Below are 21,353 nucleotides of genomic sequence, written 5' to 3' on the forward strand. Positions count from 1 at the left end.
ATCACACAATTCAAAAAAATGTATGGAGGAAAAGAATAACAGTATGTATCAACAGAAGGGAAGAGGTGGTATATAGTAGACTAAGATTGGGTCACACAGGTCTTAATGGTACACTAAGATTAATTGGGAAGAGTAATGGTTTATGTTCTGAATGTCATGTTATAGAAGATGTAGACCATATTTTATTTAGGTGCAAAAAATACACAGAACACAGGCAGCAATGGAAAGAAAGAGAGGCTGAAAATGGGATTGAGAACATCCTTAAGGAAGAAGGAATGCAAAGAGACAGGATCAAATCCTTATTCATTTTTCTGAATGACACAGGTTTAATTAAAAGGATCTAGGATCCTTTTTTTTTTTTTTTTTTTTTCATTTTTATTTTATTTTATTTTATTTATTTATTTATTTTTTTTTTTTTTTTTTTTTATAAATATAACGTTTCCTCTTCAACCATAGAGTACCATGATAGTATGCCAAGTCCCTTTGCACACTCCTGTACAGTTGGTGGCGGTATGCACCAAAGAGATGTAATCTGCCAATAAACAAAGAAGAAGAAGACAAGATGGCGGCCTCCTCTGGACCAACGCTGTTTCAGTAACTCTGTTTATTTGCAGACTTTTTCCGGTGAAACCTTCTTTTATTGAACCGGACGTTTGTTGACTTGGTGGCGGAGATGAAGACGTTCTGCGGGAGAGCCAACCCGACCACCGGAGCTCTGGACTGGGTGGAGGAGAGCGAGGAGTACGACTACCACCAGGAGATAGCCAGGTAGCATCAGAGCTAGCATCAGAGCTAGCATCAGAGCGTGGAGGGACTTTAACAAGAAAAACAAGAGACGCGCTTATTAAACACATTACGGGTTTATAATTAATAAATAAAAGCTGTGACTCATTATGTTAGAGATATGAGATACGGTCAGAACTCAAAATATGAAATAAATAGTTGAAAATAGTAAAAGTAAAGTCTCAAATGTAAACTTTCTGTGTCAATATGAGTCTAAACTTTTAAACTATGAACTAAAAAGTAAAAGGTTTGACTCAACAGGTTAAAGATGTGAGATTAGCTCACTAAATAATAATATAAAAAGTATATTTATTTGAGGTTACAAGTTTAATTGTGAGTATTTTATCACTGTTGTTTTTCCTTAATGAGCTTCTGTGTTGGTCACACACATTATTTTGACTTGTTTTACATGGACGTTGTATTTTATTCTACATCCTGACTTCACAGTTATTTCAGTTATATATAAACACAAGAGTTTTCTGTTTGTGTTTCTCTTCCAGGTCCTGTTATGCCGACATGCTGCACGATCACGACAGGGTGAGAGTCAGAGAACGTGATTTACAGAGATGATTAAATGTTTTAGCTTCCTCCAGAATTTACTACGTTTCTGCATAAAAACGACTGAAAGTAGAAAAAGAGAACTCATGAAACAGAAATATTAGACCTGTGACCTCCTTGTCACTAAATGTTTCTGGTAACTGCTGATCAGTGGTCTACAGCAGCTTGGAGGAATTTTAGCCCATTCCTCAGAACAGAACCACTTCAGTTCTGAGATGTTGGTGGGTTTCCTCACATCAACTGCTTGCTTCAGGTCCTTCCACAACATTTCTATTGGATTAAGGTCAGGACTTTGACTTGGCCGTTCCTAAACATTCATCTTGTTCTTCTTGAACCGTTCTTTTGTAGAACCACTTGTGTTCTTGGTTCTCGTTGTCTTGCTGCATGACCCAGTTTCTCTTCACATTCAGCTCATGGACAGATGTCCTGACATTTTCTTTTAGAGTTCACTGGTAGAATTCAGAATTCATTGGTCCATCAATGAGGACAAGCCGTCCTGGTCCAGATGCAGCAGAACAGGCCCAAACCAGGACATTAGCACCCCCATGTTTGATGGAGGGATGAGGTTCTGATGCTGGAATGATGCAGTGTTGGTTCATCTCATTTAAACCAAACTATTCTACTTTGGTCTCATCTGTCCACTAAACATTGTCCCAGTAGTCTTCTGTCTTGTCCACATTGATGGAAACACTAATGTGTAGTAATGTGTATAATACAAGTCTAATATTTCTGTTCCATGTGTTTATTGGTTTCTCTTTGTCTACTTTCAGGACTCAGGTGAAAATCTGTTGTTGTTTTGAATCATTTTTATGAAGAAATATGAACATTTAAGTTGCACCGTGCGTCAGAATTTACACCTGTCAGTTAAAATTAAAAGCTAATACCAAAAAATAAAAGAGTAAAAGTCAACATTATGACATGAAAGCTCGTATCCCTTCAGAATGAGAAGTACTACCAGGGGATCCGTGCGGCCGTCGCCAGAGTGAAGGCTCGCGGCGAGAAGGTCGTCGTCCTCGACATCGGGACGGGGACCGGCCTCCTGTCCATGATGGCCGTCACTGCCGGAGCTGACTTCTGCTACGCTGTGGAGGTACAGACGTCCCCAGGAGCCCCGTGTAGTTTGACTTTAGATCAAATAAATCTTTAATATCACTCTGATATTTTTTTCCTGCAGGTTTTTAAGCCGATGGCTGAAGCTGCTCGCAACATCGTGAAGAAGAACGGCTTCTCAGACAAGATCAAGATTATTAACAAACACTCCACAGACGTCACGGTGGGACCAGGTCAGAGACAATGTGGACGTCTGGGTGTGAACAGAGAAGAAGAACTATATATACACACAGATCAGCCACAACATTATGACCACTTTCGGGACACACACACAAAAACACTTTAGGAACAACTAAAAAAAAACGTGAAGAACAGCACAAGGTGTTGACCTGGCCTCCAGATTCACTAGATCCCAACCTGATCACGTATCTGTGGGTCTGTGCTGTTGTTTTTGTTTCTGTGGACAGACGGGGACATGCAGGAGAAGGCCAACGTCCTGATCACAGAGCTGTTCGACACGGAGCTGATCGGTGAAGGAGCTCTACCCAGCTACGAGCACGCTCACCAGAATCTGGTCCAGGTCTGTGTCTGAACACTCACGTCCTTCTAGGGCCGGTGCTGGGACTATTCTCTGGGGGCTCCGCTACATCCTGCCATCGATCCCGGGACGTTTTATTAGTCGATACTGATCCCAGATTCTTATCGTGACTCGTTTCTGTTCAGAGTTTGTTTCTAATAAGAGAAAAAACTGTAAATCATTTCCTGGACAGTTGATAGTTGATGTTCTCTAAACCCGTGTGACTCCCCCCTCCCCCCCGACTCTAGGAGGGCTGTGAGGCCGTCCCCCACCGGGCCACCGTCTACGCCCAGCTGGTGGAGTCTGAGCTGCTGTGGAGCTGGGCCCAGCTGCAGCCCCTGGACGTGGACGGCGCCCGGCTGGTGCCGCCTCCCGCCGTGGGACGCTGCGCCGGCGCCCACTCGGTGTGCGACGTCCAGCTGAGCCAGGTGCCTCCCAGCAGCTTCACCCCCCTCGGCCCCCTCTGCACCATGTTCAGGGTGGACTTCAGTCGTCCCGTGAGCAGCGCCTTCTCCTCCCACTCGTCCCGGTTCGTGGCCCGGTGCAGCGGTCGGGCTCAGGTGGTCCTGTCCTGGTGGGACCTCGACATGGACCCCAGTGGGACCATCGTGTGCTCCATGGCCCCGAGCTGGACCTACCCTCAGCCACAGGGGGCGCCGGTGAGTCACTGACCCACGCTATTATAACGTCCAATGAATGAAGAGACTGAAACAGGAAGTGATGACGTTCACCTGAACAGAAGAAGAAGAGTAGAAAGAAGAGAGGAGAGAAGGAGGAGGAGAGAAAGAAGAAGAGGGAGGAGGAGGAGGAGAAGAAAATGAAAGGGGTGAAAAGGAGGAGAAGGAAGTAGAGGAGGAAGAGAAAAAAGAAAAGGAAAAGGGAGGAGTAAAGGGGAAGAGGAGTAGAAAGAGAAGAAGAAACTGAGGAGGAGGAGAGAAAGGAGAAAGAAGAAATGGGGAAAGAAGAAGAAAGGAAAGAAGTGAGAGAATAGAAGGAGGAAGAGGAAGAAAAGGAGGAGGAGGGGGTGGAGAAGAAAAGGAGGAAGAGAAAGAGTAGTAGGAAGTGAAGAATTAGGGTTAAAAGAATGAGGAGGAGGATGAGGAGTAAAAACAAGATGAAGGAGACGGAGTAGGAGAAGAAGATAGGAAGGATAGAATAAGGAAGGAGAAAGGGAAAGGAGGTAAAAGGAGGAGGAGGAGAAGAAAATAGAAGGGGTGAAAAGGAGGAGAAGGAAGTAGAGAAGGAAGAGAAAAAAGGAAAAGGGAGGAGTAAAGGGGAAGAGGAGTAGAAACTGAGGAGGAGGAGAGAAAGGAGAAAGAAGAAGAAAGGAAAGAAGAGCAAGAATAGAAGGAGGAAGAGAGGGGAGAAGAGGGGAAATGGAGTAGAGGAAAAGCAGGAGGAGGAAGGGGTGGAGAAGAAAAGGAGGAAGAGAAAGAGGAGGAGGAGGTGAAGAATTAGGGTTAAAAGAATGAGGAGGAGGATGAGGAGTAAAAACAAGATGAAGGAGACGGAGTAGGAGAAGAAGATAGGAAGGAGAAAGAGAAAGGAGGTAAAAGGAGGAGGAGGAGGGGTGGAGATAAAGAAGAGGAAGATGGAGGACTAGAAGAAGAAATAGACAAGAAGAGAATAAAAAGTTAGTGTCCACGTCCTCCTCCTCCAGTCCTGATGATCATTAATTAATCATTAATTATTAATCATTAATTATTACTGACTGACTGGCTGTTTCAGTGGAGGGATCACTGGATGCAGAGCGTTTACTTCCTTCCTGTTGAGGCTGAAGTGACTGAAGGAGACGACCTCTGTCTGACAGGTTGTCATGACGACTACAGTCTGTGGTTCAACCTCCAGACTCAAAGGTACGTCCTCCACCTCCACCCCCCCCCCCCCCCCCACCCCCCGTTAGTCTACGTCCTCCCCACCTCTCGTTAGTCTACGTCCTCCCCACCTCCCCCCCCCCCCCCCCCCCCCCGTTAGTCTACGTCCTCCACCTCCCCCCCCCCCCCGTTAGTCTACGTCCTCCCCACCTCTCGTTAGTCTACGTCCTCCCCACCTCCCCCCCCCCCGTTAGTCTACGTCCTCCACCTCCCCCCCCCCCCCGTTAGTCTACGTCCTCCCCACCTCTCGTTAGTCTCATATGAACTTAGATCAGATTCTATTCTGAGGAGGAGGAGAAAGGGAAGATGAAGAAGACAGGGTAGGACAAGAAAAGAAAGAAGGGACAGAAGGAGGAGTGGAAGACGAGTAGAAAGAGGAGTGGAAAAAGAGGAGGGGGAGTATGATGGAAAAAAGGGAAGAGGAGAAAAGATGAAAAGTAAAAAAAAAAGCAAGGGATAAAGGAGGAAGGGGGAGGAGGAGGAGGAGGATGTTGGTCCTGGTTGGTAACGTCTCTCTGTCTCTGGTCTGTCTTCAGTCTCCAGGACTCTCAGGACTTGTCCTTGTCCTCTCGTCCGTCCTGCTCTTGTCTCGCTCACCTCGTTTGGACTCGTCCTCGTTTCGGTGAACTCAACGATGGACGGAGGACACGGAGCTTTGTCTCTGCTCTCCGCAGCGTGAGTTAATCATCACAGCGTTGGTGCGTTTGAGTGTTGTTCGTATTTATGAACGCTCTCTCTGTCTCTGTGTCTCTGTCTCTCTCAGATTCTCAGAGAGGACAGCGTCTGTCTCAGCGTCAGTGATGGAAGTCTCCTTCCTGTGTTCGCTCACATGCTCGGAGCCAAGAAGGTCGTCTGCTTCCATCGTCTTCGCCAACTAGATGCTAACTAGATGCTAACCAGACGCTAACTAGATGCTAACTAGATGCTAACTAGATGCTAACCAGACGCTAGCTGACTTGTCTCTGTCCTCTGCTCAGGTGTTCGCTCTGGAAAACTCCAGGATGTCAAAGCAGGTCATTGAGCAGGTAACGTTTAATCATTCATTCTGTTTCACTGTCAGTGTGTAAACGTGCGTTCATGTCCAGAGGAAGTGAAGCAGCTGGTTTGTGTCTCCAGGTGCTGGAGGCCAACTCCATGAGAGGAGGAGCTGAGCTGCTGGAGATCAGACCGGAGCAGCTGACCCTCAGTGACCTGGGAGGAGAACAGGTCCTGACTGCTGTGTTGGGTTTAGTTGTTGTGACGTTAACTCTGTCTCCACTAACCCATCAGACTGTTTTATCGTCTCTCTCTCTCTCTCTCTCTCTCAGATCTCGGTCCTGATGGGGGAGCCGTACTTCAGCACCAGCCTCCTCCCCTGGCACTCCCTGTTCTTCTGGTACTGTCGCACCGCCCTGGCGGGACTGCTCCGGCCCAACGCCTCCATCCTGCCCCGCTCTGCCTCCCTCCACATGGTGGCTGTGGAGTTCCAGGTGAAGACGGTTTCATCTTCCAGCTGGAACACGATTCATTTCTGCTTCAAGTGTCTTGAGTTTCATCCTGTGTCGTTTAAAGTCTCAGATTTAATTTGGTAAACTTGTAGAAAGTCGACATGCTCCATAGTTTAAAAAAAAAAAACAACAAACTAGATTTTATTGCTGTGCCTTTATCGCTCCTCTGCTATATTTTCTCACAAGGAAGGAGAGCTCTGTCTCTGACAAGATTCACATTTTATTTGAAACCAGACGTTTTTAAAAACCTAAACGTGTCTTCATCGTGTCTGTCAGGATTTGTGGAGGATAAGGGCGCCGTGTGGAACGTGTGAAGGCTTCGATGTCTCTCCAATGGATGAAATGGTCCAGGTACAAATACAAATGGGTTTTATTTCTTAGCAGGAGGCTTTTTTAATAATCCAGAGAAATCTCATTTACCAGAACCAGTGATATTTAAATAAGACTTGGTTTAAACTAACTCTCCGTCTCTGTACCTTCAGCGCTCTCTAGATTTCCGGGAGTCCCGTGAGGCCGAGCCCCATCCTCTGTGGGAGTACCCGTGTCGAGCTCTCACCGAGTCCTCCGCCGTCATGACCTTCGACTTCACGCGGTGCGTCCCTCAGGAGCCAATCAGCAGTCAGGGATCTCTGCCTTTCACCAGGTACGGCCTCCGAGACAACATAACAGTACCCACAATCCTCTCTGCTCCACTCTGCCGTGCTGGGTGTCATCTGAAACTAGAGAAGCTGCTCTTTCCATTGATTCCAAGCATCACGTAGCTGGAGCTAACCAGCTAGCCTCAGCTAACAGAGAACACGCAGATAAACTGTCAGCGTGTCAGAATTTCTTCTTATGTCTCAAAGTTTCATCAAATCCAAAAACAGTTGACATCAAATGTAACTGACATTGTTTTTATTCCATGTTTTTGTCCTTTTGCCTCCATCTAGTGGCCTAATGGTGACACTACAGATTACAAATAGTATTTTCTAGACACTTGACATCCTCCCAACAACACGTAGCGCCTTGATGACTGGTTTCCTTGTGGAGTTACATGCTCGTTGAACTTTGTCTAATTTGTCTCCTGTGGTGGAATCAGTTTTTATTCCCTTTCCAGAGTTTAAAGCCACTGTGACTAATAATTGAAATGTCTTGTTTCAGGGTTGGACGTTGCCATGGCGTTGCGTTGTGGATGGAATACCAGCTGACCGAGGACGTCACTGTCAGCGCAGGTCTGACAGGACCAATCAGTGAGCAGGTATTCAGCCTTTTCATGTTTGTTGTTGTACGTCACAGCGTCCCAGATAATCAGATGTAAAGTTTTAGTTGATCGACTCAAAGAAACAACACATTTTTGAATTTGAGGTTTCAAAATAAAAGTACCTAAAGTAAAAGTCACAGAGTAACCTTCAGAGAGGTCAGATTTGGACCAATTACATTAAAATGTTGGGGGTGTGGCCTATCTTGTGTCCACCTCTTGAGGATTAAACCTTCTTAAATTAAAACAGCCTGATGAAACCAAGGATTGCTCCAAACAGAGCTGATGTTTTATTCCCATTTAATCAAAGCTCTGCATTGCTGTCACCTGTGGCTGTAGTTTAATTCACCTTATCACTGCAGCTCTGCCTCATTTGTTCATTTAACCAGGAAGACTGTACCTGTAGTTGAGATTTTTATGTAAACCAAATACATTTTTTAATAATTCTTAATAGTTTTTAGAATCAAACTTGCTGGATTTTCGTTTGGCTTCAGATCATATTTGTTGGAGTAAAAAAATTTTTTTTAAAAATACCTCCAGCACCACATTATAAAAGTCCTGTTGTGAAATCTTGGTATAAGTAAAACTGAGGCATCAAGAAATACATTAAGTTAGATGATCAATTCATTTCTAAATCTGTTTATTTATTTATTTATGGTGAAGTTCTCTGAGTACGGACCTGAAACTATTATTAAAATAGTAATAATCATTAGGTTTAACTCTGGAGCGATGCATTTTATAAACGTATTCGTTATCTCTGTCTTTCTCCTGCAGGGCGACTGTGAGTGGAGTCGACACAGGAAGCAGGGCGTCTACTTCCTCCGCTCGCCGTGGGACAGCTCAGGTGACGGCAGAGCTGCAGTGTCCTACAGCTTCACCTTTGAACCCAGTTTAGGAGACATTAAGATGAACTTCAGCGTCACGTCACAGTCATAGTCCACCCTCTAACACGTTAGTCTGACTGGACTCATCACCTGAGGATATTTAATCTGACTGTTGGAGCACTGACCACAACACCTTAGATTTATATAAGACCAGAGCAGCACACCTGGCTCAGTGTGAAACATTTGAACTCAAAAGCTGTTTTTGTAAAGAGGTCAATGTTCTTATTGAAGTGTTTGTGTGTCTGTAAATCAGCAGCGCCATCATGTGGTCAGTAGAATATTGTAGCAGCTGCTGTCTCTAATGGATCTCTACCTACCGCTGGATCAGAACCATCAACAGCTGATTGTTGACTTGGAGACATGATCCAGATGTTGGAACCAGATGGAAAGACTCTCACATGTTAAGATCTGATTTATTTTAGAGACAAGTGGGTTCAGGTCTAATCTGAGCTTTGTCTCTAAAATAACGTGAGAGTCTTTCCATCTTCTTCTAAAATCTGGATCATGTCTCCAAGTCAATTTACAGACACACAAACTGAGATCAGATCTCAAGCGCTGGCTGGGGACGTCCATGGAAACGTTAGAGTCTGTGAAATAAACCAGATTTCTTTTTAAGCGTTTGTCTTCAGTTTATTGTAATAAAAGAAAAACAGGGCAGCAACAACATTTTTTTTCCTCTGTACACATAAATAAACTTCAGTTAAACAGTTTAAATGTTTTGATCTCTGTGTCCTTAACTTGTTCTGGTGACAACTGTTCAGACTTTATGCTGTAACTATGTCGGTAATAGTATTTTAAACGCATTCTGGTCAACAAATATTTAGGTTTGAAATAAATATTTGGACGAGGGACACATTGTGTTGTCCTGGAAAAGTCACATGACCGTGCTCAGATTCTTACAACATAATTTTACGATCAGTTCTCCATCAAACTCTCAAACTAAGAGGCGTGAGTGTGACTTGCCTCGCTGGTGAATTACTGAGGAAACAAAGCGACCTCCAACCATCAGCGTCCGGTCGGCGTCCAATCAGAGGGAAGAAGGATGGAATGATAGGATTCAAGCGTCCGTCAGGGTCTTCTTGTCCAGAACGATCTTCTCTCCCGGTTTAAACGCCGGCATCCCCAGGTACGGGCAGCTGGCGCATCGGAAGGCGTCGCCGAGGTAACACTGTCCTCAAACAGAGTGAAAGTCAGCATCTCCTCGCTGACACAAGATAAAAGGTGATAAAAACCAAAGTGTACTCACGCTTCCACAGGCAGATTTCGGGAGGTTCGTCTTCTGTTTGCCTTTACTCTCCTCCTCCAGCTCCTCAGCCAGACCACATGTGCTGCACAGAGTTTAAGATCAGTCTCTCATGAAGCTACAACATGGATTTTAGTCGACGTTTAACAGAAACCTCACCAGTTCTTGCAGGCTTTCTTCTTGCCGGCTCCCTCTCCACAGCTGGGAGCTTTGAGAGACGTTGGATCTGGTTTCTTCAGATCGTCGTCGTCCAGCAGAGCGTCTGAGTCCAGGAGATCCTGCAGAGAAACGGCATCTAAGTCCACAGATACATATACACTCAGGCTCCAGGAGTCCTCCTCCATGAAGGTCATAATGTTTAGGTTGAAAACAGAAGTGTTGAATAGATAAAAGTCAGCCCTGGTGTTAGAACAGAGAGGAGCTGGATGAAAGAAAAGTCACAGGCAAGAAACTAAAATCTGTGAAACCACCACCACATTAGTTTTATGAAAATCTCTTTCATAACTAAATAGTTTCCACTTTATAACCTCATCTTCATCAGGACCTCGTGCATCGGAAACAATTCAGTAAATCAGCAGTGGTACCCAGAGCTAGAATGTTTTGCCTGATCAGGGAACAAGTGACACCAGTGGAGCTCTGTGTCCTTTAAACTTGTTTCTCTCTCATCAACATTTTAAATCCCAGTCCTAAATCTCGCTGTAGTTTTAAACCTAATAAACCAGCAGCTGGAGTCTACATCACATCTGGAGCTCACCACGTCGTCGTCGTTCATGTCCATGGTCGACAGCGTCCACATTTTCACCGTGCTGGGATCCAGAGCAGGTTTCTCTTCTGGAGACACAGACGTCAACAAATAATGAGCTTCAAACGCACAAAGACTCAGTAAGAGACACAGTGAATGACTTTCAATAAATACTAATATTCTTCTGGTTCTTCTTCTTAGTCTTCTAGTTCATTGTCTTGTGTCGTTCTTCTTATTTTAGTTCCTCATCTTCTTCTTCTTCTTCTTGTATTTTTGGACACTCTATATTCATTATACAACTGGAACTTGAATATGTTTGGTCAAGAAATTATTTCTCAACACTTTAAACTATAATTGTTTCTCTTCCTAAGCTAATGGTCTTACTAAAAGAATTTGGCAAACTATCCGGCTACAGGGTCAATGTTCAAAAAGGTGAGCTGATGCCTGTTGGCACTAGTAACGATGAGACATCCTTAAATTCACTCCCCTTTAAAAGTCAAATACCTCGGCATATGGATTACAGATAAACATAAAGATCTTTATGCTGCTAACTATCAGCCCCTGTTATCAAACTTAAATCAGGATATCGAACGATGGGTGGAAGAATTAATACAGTAAAAATGAATATACTGCCCAAGTTTTTAAATATATTTCAGTGCCTTCCCATCTTTTTAACTAAGTCTTTTTTTTACGAAATTAAATAATCAGATATCAAGTTTCATTTGGAACAAAAAACCGCCGCGGATAAAAAGAAGTGTACTTCAGAGACCTCGCTCAATGGGAGGAATGGCACTCCCTAATGTCTTGTATTACTACTGGCCGGTTAACATTCGAGTACTGTTATATTGGATGGATAACGATAATGATAACACTGACACTGAATGTCTAAATCTGGAGGGGGCATCTGTAAATTCCACTTCTTTAAAAGCCTTACTGTGTTCTAAGCTGCCTTTTACACAGCCCATTGCTAACTTTACCTCTAACCCTGTGGTTTTGCACTCAGTCAAGATCTGGAACCAATTTAGAAGATCCTTTGCACTTACAGATCTTTCTCAGGCTGCCCCAACTGCACTGAATCATATGTTTGTCCCATCATTAATAGATGGGGTCTTCGATATGTGGTCCAGAAGAGGTATGGTGTCACTGTCTGATCTGTATATCGACAGCAGCTTTGCCTCCTTTGAACAGTTGGTACAAAAATATCACATTCCCAAATCACATTTTTATCGATACCTGCAACTTCGGAATTTTGTATTCTCAAACTTTATATGCTCTCCCTTACGTCCTCCAACTGGCCTGTTGGATTCGATTTTTGATTGGAAACTAGTCAGAAAACCAACTATTAGCACAATATACGAAATACTATACTCTCATAACTTGATGCCTTTGGACCTCCTCAAAAATAAATGGGAGACAGATTTAAATGAGCAAATCACAGACGACACTTGGCACAAAATAATACAGGGAATTTTTTCATCTTCCATCTGTCTTAGACATGCTGTCATTCAGTTTAAAAGTGTACATCGTCTGCACTGGTCTAAAGTTAAACTCTCTGTGATAGATGCGGGCGAGATCCAGCCACCCTCCTACACATGTTCTGGACATGTCCAAAGCTTTGCACTTTCTGGCAGCCCATCTTTGAGACCTCTGGTGTAACTCAGATAGACTCCCATCTAGAGATGTGGGAAAGAACAATGGTGGCTTTCTGCTCTCTCCTAGCTAGGAGACTGATATTATTGAAATGGAAAGACCCAGCACCTCCAACATACAGTCATTGGGTTCGGGAAGTCATGTACCATATCAAGTTGGAGAAGATCAGATACACAGAAAATGTTATAACATATGGCAGCCTTTTTTTTGTTTTTCTCTCCCTGTGTGTTCTGTTGGACTTATGTTAAACTGTAAACTATAACTTGTAAAACTAAATAAAAATACCTTGATCAAAAATAACTATAATTGTTTCCTAACATGACCAGCAGGGTTAGAGGCAGCACATGAGACAGACGAAGGAACAAACCTTCACCACAGATGAACGACAACCTTCTTGTAGATAAAAGACACAACATGAAACTCGCCTGTCTTCTTCTTCCCAAACGACAGCTTGAGCTGACTGGATGATCCCAGCTCATAGTTGGGTTTGGAGGCGGAGACGCGGACTCGAGACAGAGTGTTTCCTTGGTAACCGGTAGCCGCCCTGAGGGAGGTCAAAGCCTCGTCGCCGAGTTCTGTTTTACTGACCTGAAAGAAGACGAAACAAGACGAAGGACTTTTAACCAGACGATAAAAGAGAAGGACAAGATAAACACTAACACATACAGAATCAAACGTGGTGCTGATGCACATTTACACAAACTTTAGATGAGGGATTAATTATTCTTATTAAATACTGTAGATCAAACCTATCAGTAACAAATGTTCCTTTGTTCAGTTCTTTCTTTCATGTCAACAAAAGAAAGATTCAGCAAACACCAGAACCTCATCCCTCCATCAAACATGGGGGTGCTAATGTCCTGGTTTGGGCCTGTTCTGCTGCATCTGGACCAGGACGGCTTGTCCTCATTGATGGACCAATGAATTCTGAATTCTACCAGTGAACTCTAAAAGAAAATGTCAGGACATCTGTCCATGAGCTGAATGTGAAGAGAAACTGCAGCAAGACAACGAGCCCAAGCTGATTCCAAACGTTTTTCTTTTCTTTAATCTAAATGTTTTGCTCTGCTGCTGCTGAAACATTTAAATCTGACTTCAGCCTCATCTTATCTCACCTCTGCTACCGACATGAAGCCCGACAACTTCAGAGTCGACATCAGCTTCTCGGCCGTCCTCACGCTCTGTGCTTCGGTCCCTGTAACACAAACACAAACACAAAGACACAACTCAAACACAAGCTGAACCACAAACTGATCGGTTCAACAAACTTTAGTTTTCTGAAGGGGATTATATCTTTGCTGAACACGCGATGTTGGAAGACTTCAAGAGGTTCAAAGTCATCCTCTCATGGTCATAATTGTCATTTCAAGAAATTATAAAAGCATAACTGTCTCTGATTGAACTGGTCTAAGTCTGAAGTCATGAAACGACGCCGTGCTCCCTCTGAACACTGAGTTTTTATATCTTTTATAGTCAAATGCAGCACGGCAGACTGACGCAGCAGCTGCAGTAACATAAGCACTGAACTAATCCACTGTGATGATACGATCTGATCAATGTCCATAGACTGTAGTCAGACTCAGAGACAGGTGAGGATCTAAAAGCCTTTAACAGTTCACTGTCTCTTACCTGTGACTGGTTCGTCCAGGACCAGCTTCCCACCAGGTCTGAGGATTCTGGCCATCTCTGCCAGACTCTCTGGAGTGTGGATGGAGGAGCTGTCAGTCAGGAGGCAGGACAGCACCCAGTCGAAGGTGGACGCCGGGTGAGACGCTGAGGAGACGACAGGAGAGGACGATATTAGTCTGACTTTCTATTGATGCCTTCAGCCAAAAACAATCAACACCTGTTAAAATTAACACTTTTATAAATGATCACCTGAATAAGTTATTATAAGTGAGTGAGCCGAGGTCATAAAAGAATAAATAACATATTTAAAGGCAGCGCTGAAGCCCTTCACTCACCTCCACAACAGTTTGAATCTTCTGTTAAATGTTAAGCGATTTAAAAACAACGTCTTCCTCAGCGTAACGTTACTCACACATCGACAGCCTCTCCATGTTCTCCACCGCCACTTTGCCGTCTGCGCCGACAGCAGCTCCCAGCTCCTCTGCGTACTGTCTGAGAGCTGCTGGAGCTGAAGGCTGACTCCAGACTAACAGAACCTTAGCTCCCGCTCTGACGCCGAGGTCTGCCATGACGTCCTGAGGAGAAAGAAATGATTCACTCGAGATGTTAACACTTCCAAAACATATAAATACATATACACTATGCTCAGAAGATTTAAAAACAGCCTTTTAATTGGATCTATGTGACAGGGATGCAGTGGATTCAAGTTGCTGGACGTGTTGCTGCAAGTCTCCTGGCAACTGCAGCAACTGCTCATAATGACAAACTAAATAAACATAAAGGTAACTAGTATTTATAAAATAACAGCCCCATACACACGGGATCAGTTTCAGCTGGGGACAACATGTGATTTAGAAATCACCTACGTCAGAGTTTTCTGTGGCACATTCACAAACTCTGTGTTTTACTCTGATTTACTGACATTATCTCTGGCTCTGACGTCTCTGCTGCTTCCTGCTTCCCTCCACTACATGCCAGAGCTAATATTAATATCTTTAATACCTCTAAACTAAATATATTCTTAAAAATAAAACCTTATACAATCAGGCTATATTGATCCCAGGGGAGAATACAGGACCTACCTGTCAGTATTTAAATCAGCTCCACCTTTACACACTGATGCATCACTAGATAAAATACAACACATCTAAACATGCATGCTACGCAGCGACATCTTGACTTTACAGCCAAGCAGCTGTCCAAACATTTATTTACAACACAGATTTTTACATCAAGGCTTTGAATCTTTGCAAATTAAGATCACAGACGACCTCCGCAATGATTACAAATTACTAGAGGTCCCCGGGTAAAACTAGTCCCGTGCTAACAGGGCTGTGAGGTACAGTACAAGGAAAGTAAATATCATATCTGCGTGGATGAAGGTCACACTGTAGCTGCAGCGGTCAGGTTCATTCGGAGCATTTTAAATGGAGCTGGGTGACATAAGCAGCTGAATGAGACTTCTACTGTGTCGTTTATTTTCTATTAAAATATATTAAATAAACTGTGTGAAACAGCTGTGAAATAATCTGTAACCCGATGACTCTCCCAGGAATTAATAAAAACTTGACTTATTACAAACTTTGCATTGGAAACTTTCATTTAATTTATATTTGACCTGATATTTAGTGCGAATTGAGGAACTGTGGAGCTGTAGACACGTCTCAAGACAATTAGAGCAAAAAGGAAGCACCAGATCAGATCAGATCAGATCAGATCAGAGCCACAGCAGTCTGAATATTACTGATATGAGGGTTTATTATCAAGTTTCACATTAATTATCTAATGTAATACAGAATGAGGTAATAATAAACCAGCAGGGACCAACAAACAAACAAAAAGACCTTGTTCAACATTGTGTTCTTGAACACAGCTCAGCTAACAGCTAACTCGTGACAGCCGTGTTATGAAATATAACTCCACACCATAATTTTAATAATTAAAAAAAAAAACTGTAGAGTTTTCTCGAAGGCTCTCTGGCTTATGTGTGTATTTTACCCCAGTTTGTTGTTGTTTAAGTCAGCACACGTGCTCATGAAAGTGTTAAAGAGTTAACGTAGCTAGCGGCTAGTTAGCCAGTTAGCCAGTTAGCCAGTTTTCGTTGAAAACGGTTGAAAAGCCACAGTTACAAGATAGCAAACAGTGTGACGCAGGTGCCGGTTGCGTCGTTTTATTAGGTTCGTTAACAGGGACAGCAACCCGGAACATGACCACCGGCGAACAAATACACTCATGTTAGAGGGTTTATTGTTCTAAAACGTTAAAAGTGGCTAAATATCTAAAGTTAAATCAATTTAAAGTGACTGTATTTCTGTGACTTACCCGCTGTCTTGATTGCAGTTAGAAATGTCAAGTTCCACGAAGTCGAAAGTGTGTTTCCTGTTTTTAATTTTCAAAATAAAGTTTTCAAGAATTTCCTTACGGTTTCCGATCGTCGGAATTAAGTGAAAATAAGAAAACGCAGCAAGTTGTATATTTTAGTTTAGTTTTAATACTATATTTTCATCCTCCCACTCCAATACAAAATATCTTTACGAGATTTATTTAAACACTAAACTCTTATTTTGTAGACTTTATTCTAGCTGTCTTCATTTCCGTTTTCCACCCGTGTCGCACTAAAGTGACGCATTTCAGGTGCGCGTTATCTCCGTGCAGCTGGAGCTGGATATGGCGGCGCTGCTGAGAGGTCTGCGGGCTGGAAGGGCACTTCGGGGGCTGAGCAGCGGTGAGACGGCTCCACGTTGTTGTTGTTGTTGTTATTTCGTGTTAATAATCGACAAACTGGTTTAAATCTTCCTGCGCCGTCCATTTTCTCTTCTTCTTTAATTGCATAGTTTGGAAACGAGCCAAGCGGTTGACGTTAGCTGTCAAAGTCACTGCACGGAAGGTGATCATGAAGGACAGAATTAGACTTTAAACTGTCTGCAGCTTCAGAATCTGAATTATTATGAGGATAGTTATGAGTTAGTGACGCGGTTCGTTGGCGCAGAGCTCAGTCTGAACGGATTCACTGCGGGTTAAACATGTAAACAAGTTCCTGCGTCAGGGGGGCGTCTGCTCTGCAGTTATACAAGCTGTCAAAGTGTTTCTAAAAATCGTCTATAAATAGTTTATTTTCCTTCTGTCATCAGATGTAAACATATAGGACACCAGCACATATGTGTCATAAGATACAGGACTGTATTCATGTTAAAGTTTCACTGTTTAACTCCCAGAAATCGACCAATCAACGTACTCCACTAATTAAAGCTGCAACGATTAATCGATTGGTCGATCAATCAATTAAAATTAATCTGCAGCTTTATTTATTTATTTATTAAGGAAATACTAGTAAATATAAATTTTAAATCTTTACATTTTTCAATAACTTGTTTTACATACATTACATATTGTTCCATTTTTATGTTTTGTACTTTAATGTTTTTATTTTATCTCCTGTTCTAATGTCCTTAAACTGTCTGCTGATGCAACGCTGCAAATTTCCCCACTGTGGGATAAATAAAGGATTATGATAAAAGTAATTTTAATGCAGAAATGTCCAGGTACCTCCTCACCTGCAGTAGTCTGGTAGATATTGTGTTAATGACATGTTAGATATTTTATGGAGCTGGATGACACATTCATAGACAATACTCACACATCACAACACAATATTAATGCAAACAAATGTGCAAAGGATTGTTATTTTATGTCCGTTATATTCAGAATGATTTTGTTAAAAAGTGAAAACAGAGCGACCTCATCCAGGTGTTTCCTCCTCCAGTGGTGACTGCACCTGCAGCAACAAACCCTCAGTGCAGCAGTCTGAGACGAAGCTTCCACTGTGCAGCGCTGAGGTTTCAGGACGAGTCCAAATCCTCCTCCTCCTCCTCTTCCTCTTCATCCACAACCTACCATGAGCACCGCCAGCCTCACTCTGGTGAGCAGGACGCAGCTGAAGCGTCCCGGGACGACTCTGCCCATGATGCGGCAGCAGGGGAGGCTGCGAGGCCGAACACCAGGTCAGTCCGCCGGCTGCATCTCTGCTGCTCAGAAGCTCCTCTCCACCTCATGTGCTTTATTTGACATCACCGTGTGTCTGTGTAAAGTTACCAGGACCAGAGCGGAGAGCAGAGCGAGGAGTACGAGACCGAGGAGCAGCTTCAGGCTCGAATCCTGACGTCTGCTCTGGAGTTCGTTCCGCTGCACGGCTGGTCCATGGAGGCCATCGCAGCCGGCGCCGAGGTGAGCTACAGAGCTAACCGCTAACAGTCAGAGACACTTTAAACATGTAGTATCACCCCAGGCCGTGTAAACACACTTTTATCCGTCTCCAGACTCTGGGTCTGTCCTCTGCTTCCACTGGGATGTTCCAGAACGGAGCTGGAGACCTGGTCCTGCATTTCATCGCCCAGTGCAACTCACAGCTGACCGAGATCCTGGCTGAGGAACACAATCAGGTTCAGCTGGGCCAGGCCGAGTACGTATGCACACATCACAGTTTAATTTATCTGTTTGCAGCTCGACCTGAGGCGTGCATGAAAGGAAAAGGTTTCATATTATGCAGGTAGTTGGGGGTTGAATATTCCATGTGGGTCCTCATCTTTCTGGACAAGAAAAAAGCAAATATCCACAAATAAAATCACCCATAAACAGTCAGTAACAGAAAACCACATGAAGAGAAAATCAAACAAGTTCCCTTTGTTACACGTTTCAGATGAGGATCGTCACATGTGTCTGCAACGCTGTGAGAAGAACTCTTGGTGTTAACTTGTTTCTGTTTGGCTGGAACATCTTGAACCAAGCTGATAAAATGAAGGAGGAGGAAGAAACACAAAGTCGTGTAACTTGTTGCAGGATTTCTTGACTCCTCAGAGTTTAAATTGAACGTCTGAAAGGTCGATTTACAAAAAGATATTAGAATGAAGCACGCAGGCCAGATCCAATCCTTTAATACTTGTGCAGAGAGGACGAAGAACACGTCTCTGCTGGAGACTACAAACTACTAAGATCAGTCTGATATGTCTGGCTCTGCCCCGACACCGATCACAACATCCCTTAAAGTTCACATTCTCCTGTTTCTAATCCATAAAGACGGATATGAAATAACAGGTGACTGTGTTTCAGGCCAAAGAAGACTGCTGACTTTCTGAGAGACGCCGTGGAGACCAGACTGCGTATGCACATCCCCTACATCGAGACGTGGCCGCAGGTAAAGTGTCAAACACGTGGATGAGTCTCGGCTGAGACACTCCTGAAACACAAACCTGATTTGCCGGTTGACTTTCAGGCGATGAGCATCCTGCTCCTTCCTCACAACATCCCCGACAGCCTGAAGCACCTGTCCACGCTGGTGGACGACATCTGGTACTACGCCGGAGACCGATCCACAGACGTGAGTGGATCCTATCACCCTCGATCCCCTTCCTCTTCTTCTTCCTCTTCTGCCCATACCTTCCTGTCCCCCTTTCATCACCACCCCCAAAATATCCGGCCCGCCACCTCCAAGGTTACTCCTCCCCGTCAACACCTGCTTGCCACAGACCACATTAATCCAGTCATGTTCTAGTTGGTTCTTTAAACTATAAACGACTGATCATCATATAGAAGGATGTGATCAGTCCTGGTGTTTACATGTGGTCCTGAAATCCTGCATTTGAGATTTGGAACGGGACGTGGCCACTGGTGAAAGCTTGTGTGCTACAAAATCTTTTTTTCTGTTATAAGAAATCTTATTCCCATGTTTTCTTTTTTCTTTTTCCTTGCAGATGAACTGGTACACCAAACGGGCCGCGCTGACCGGCATCTACAACACCACAGAGCTGGTGATGGTTCAGGACTCCTCTCCAGACTTCCAGGACACCTGGAACTTCCTGGATAACCGCATCCAGGACGTGGTCAACATGGCCTCCACGGCCAAACAGGTAGGAAGCCTCCGTCTGTAGAGACGGAGAGATGAGCGATATAACATGTAAAATATAAAAGAAAATTAAATTAAAATAATGACATAAATAAAATAAAATAAATATAATAAAATAAAATAATAAAAAAATCAAAGAAAATTAAGATAAAGTTAAATGAAATTAAAATAAGGACATAAATAAAATAAAATAAATAATAAAAAATCAAAGAAAATTAAGATAAGATTTAATTAAATTAAATTAAAATAATGACAAATAAAATAAAATAATAATAGGAAATTAAGATAAAGTTAAATTAAAATAAGGACATAAATAAATAATATAAAAGAAAAGAAAATTAGGAGAAAATTTAATTAAATTAAAATAATGACATAAATAATAAAATAATAATAATAGACAATTAAGAGAAAATAAAATTAAAATAAAATATTATAAACAAAAAAATATACAAGATGTACAAAGTAAATCTAGACTATAGACACAGGAAGGATAAATGATGGTTTTCTAAATGTCTTCTTCAGTCTTTTTAACTAGTAACACAAGTGTAGGATCATCCACGTCTCTTCTTCTCTTTATTATCGGTGAATGTGTCATAGACTGAATCCTCCTTCTACCGTGTTGTCCTAATTTTGGACCGAAGGACAAATTCAAAAACTAAAAGATTGTTGAACCACGTTGTCAGAACGAATCAGACCTTTGACCCAGTTCTTTCACTCTGTTGTTCAGGTGCAATCGACAGGTGAAGCGGTCGTTCAGGGGCTCATGGGAGCTGCTGTGACGGTGAGGTTTCTGTTTTTAGCCTCTCATCTTGACCGACACAGCCCACAAATTCATACGCAGGGGCTATTTTTACACCCTGTCATTCATTAGTGTTGTTTTAAATAAAGTTCCTGTTAACATGTGATCCTGAAACCATGAGATTTATACTGAAGTCACTAATCTTGCGTTTGTTTGTTTTTCAGCTGAAGAACCTGACAGGAGTGAACCAGAGACGATGATGGAAACCTCTTCCTCTCACGCTGACCCTGACCATCAGGCTGTTGTCACGAGCTGAAGATCCACTTCTTGATCTTATTTCTGCCTCACTGCAAAAGAAATGACTCTGCAATCATTGCATTGTGGTTTATATTAAGCAAGAGAAACTTATGATTTGTCAAACGACCACAGGTCTGTTTGTTTTCACCTGTACGACCCGTGGCTTTGACTCGCTGACTTGCACTGTCCAAGATTTCTCTCTCACCTGCTCAGATCATTTTTTTTTCCTTTGTATAGAAGAAGGACACAAAGATCTGTCATTTACTTGTCAAATCAAATAAAAGTATAATAAAGTGGTTGTTGTATATTTAACATTTGTGTTATTTTGTCTTGAATTATTGGATTTAAATGAAATAAGACTTTATTCAGTTCATACAGCGGCAGGGTAAGACAATACACAAGAGAAAAAATATATAAAGAGTAGAAAAAATATTTAAAAATAAGATATCTACTTTAAATAAAGGACGGATGTTTTCCTTTTCTTTTTTAGATAATAATAATAATAAAATTATTATATCTGCAAAAGAGCAGAAGTCCCTGAAATACAGTCACAAACATCACAATTTTCTGAGGAATAACAAAAAGTTTATTTTATTATAATGTAAGATTGACAAAATGAATTAAATTAAAACTTTTGAGATATTTTTATTGGAAAAAAAATACTATAACAAGTAATATACTGTGAATAGTTTCATTTTCCATCC

General features: G+C 42.6%; 3 protein-coding genes across 3 annotated transcripts; 2 read left to right on the plus strand and 1 right to left on the minus strand.

Annotated features, from left to right (window-relative positions):
- Nucleotides 1-436: 436 nt before the first annotated feature.
- On the plus strand, nucleotides 437-8,815 carry prmt7 (protein arginine methyltransferase 7). The gene is made up of 16 exons (XM_084555024.1): nucleotides 437-768; nucleotides 1,284-1,320; nucleotides 2,282-2,431; nucleotides 2,516-2,624; nucleotides 2,859-2,971; nucleotides 3,217-3,627; nucleotides 4,697-4,824; nucleotides 5,379-5,517; nucleotides 5,606-5,689; nucleotides 5,820-5,867; nucleotides 5,959-6,048; nucleotides 6,150-6,311; nucleotides 6,606-6,680; nucleotides 6,812-6,972; nucleotides 7,470-7,566; nucleotides 8,341-8,815. The coding sequence occupies exons 1-16, from the start codon at nucleotides 674-676 to the stop codon at nucleotides 8,500-8,502; spliced, it is 2,061 nt and encodes a 686-aa protein (XP_084411150.1). The 5' UTR covers nucleotides 437-673; the 3' UTR covers nucleotides 8,503-8,815.
- A 243-nt stretch (nucleotides 8,816-9,058) lies between these two features.
- On the minus strand, nucleotides 9,059-16,142 carry ciapin1 (cytokine induced apoptosis inhibitor 1). The gene is made up of 9 exons (XM_084555026.1): nucleotides 16,037-16,142; nucleotides 14,127-14,289; nucleotides 13,715-13,858; nucleotides 13,201-13,280; nucleotides 12,511-12,673; nucleotides 10,448-10,524; nucleotides 9,853-9,971; nucleotides 9,697-9,778; nucleotides 9,059-9,618 (listed from the first exon to the last, which is right to left on the minus strand). Exons 2-9 carry the CDS (start codon nucleotides 14,281-14,283, stop codon nucleotides 9,508-9,510), a joined length of 933 nt encoding a protein of 310 aa, XP_084411152.1. The 5' UTR covers nucleotides 14,284-14,289; nucleotides 16,037-16,142; the 3' UTR covers nucleotides 9,059-9,507.
- A 179-nt stretch (nucleotides 16,143-16,321) lies between these two features.
- coq9 (coenzyme Q9 homolog) lies at nucleotides 16,322-20,961 on the plus strand. Its single transcript, XM_084555025.1, has 9 exons — nucleotides 16,322-16,439; nucleotides 17,478-17,715; nucleotides 17,803-17,938; nucleotides 18,031-18,173; nucleotides 18,821-18,905; nucleotides 18,984-19,088; nucleotides 19,462-19,617; nucleotides 20,341-20,394; nucleotides 20,577-20,961. The coding sequence occupies exons 1-9, from the start codon at nucleotides 16,382-16,384 to the stop codon at nucleotides 20,610-20,612; spliced, it is 1,011 nt and encodes a 336-aa protein (XP_084411151.1). The 5' UTR covers nucleotides 16,322-16,381; the 3' UTR covers nucleotides 20,613-20,961.
- The last annotated feature ends 392 nt before the right edge of the window (nucleotides 20,962-21,353 follow it).

This window comes from Chelon labrosus, assembly GCF_963514085.1.
Source record: "Chelon labrosus genome assembly, chromosome: 11".
In the NCBI taxonomy this organism is placed as follows: Eukaryota; Metazoa; Chordata; class Actinopteri; order Mugiliformes; family Mugilidae; genus Chelon; species Chelon labrosus.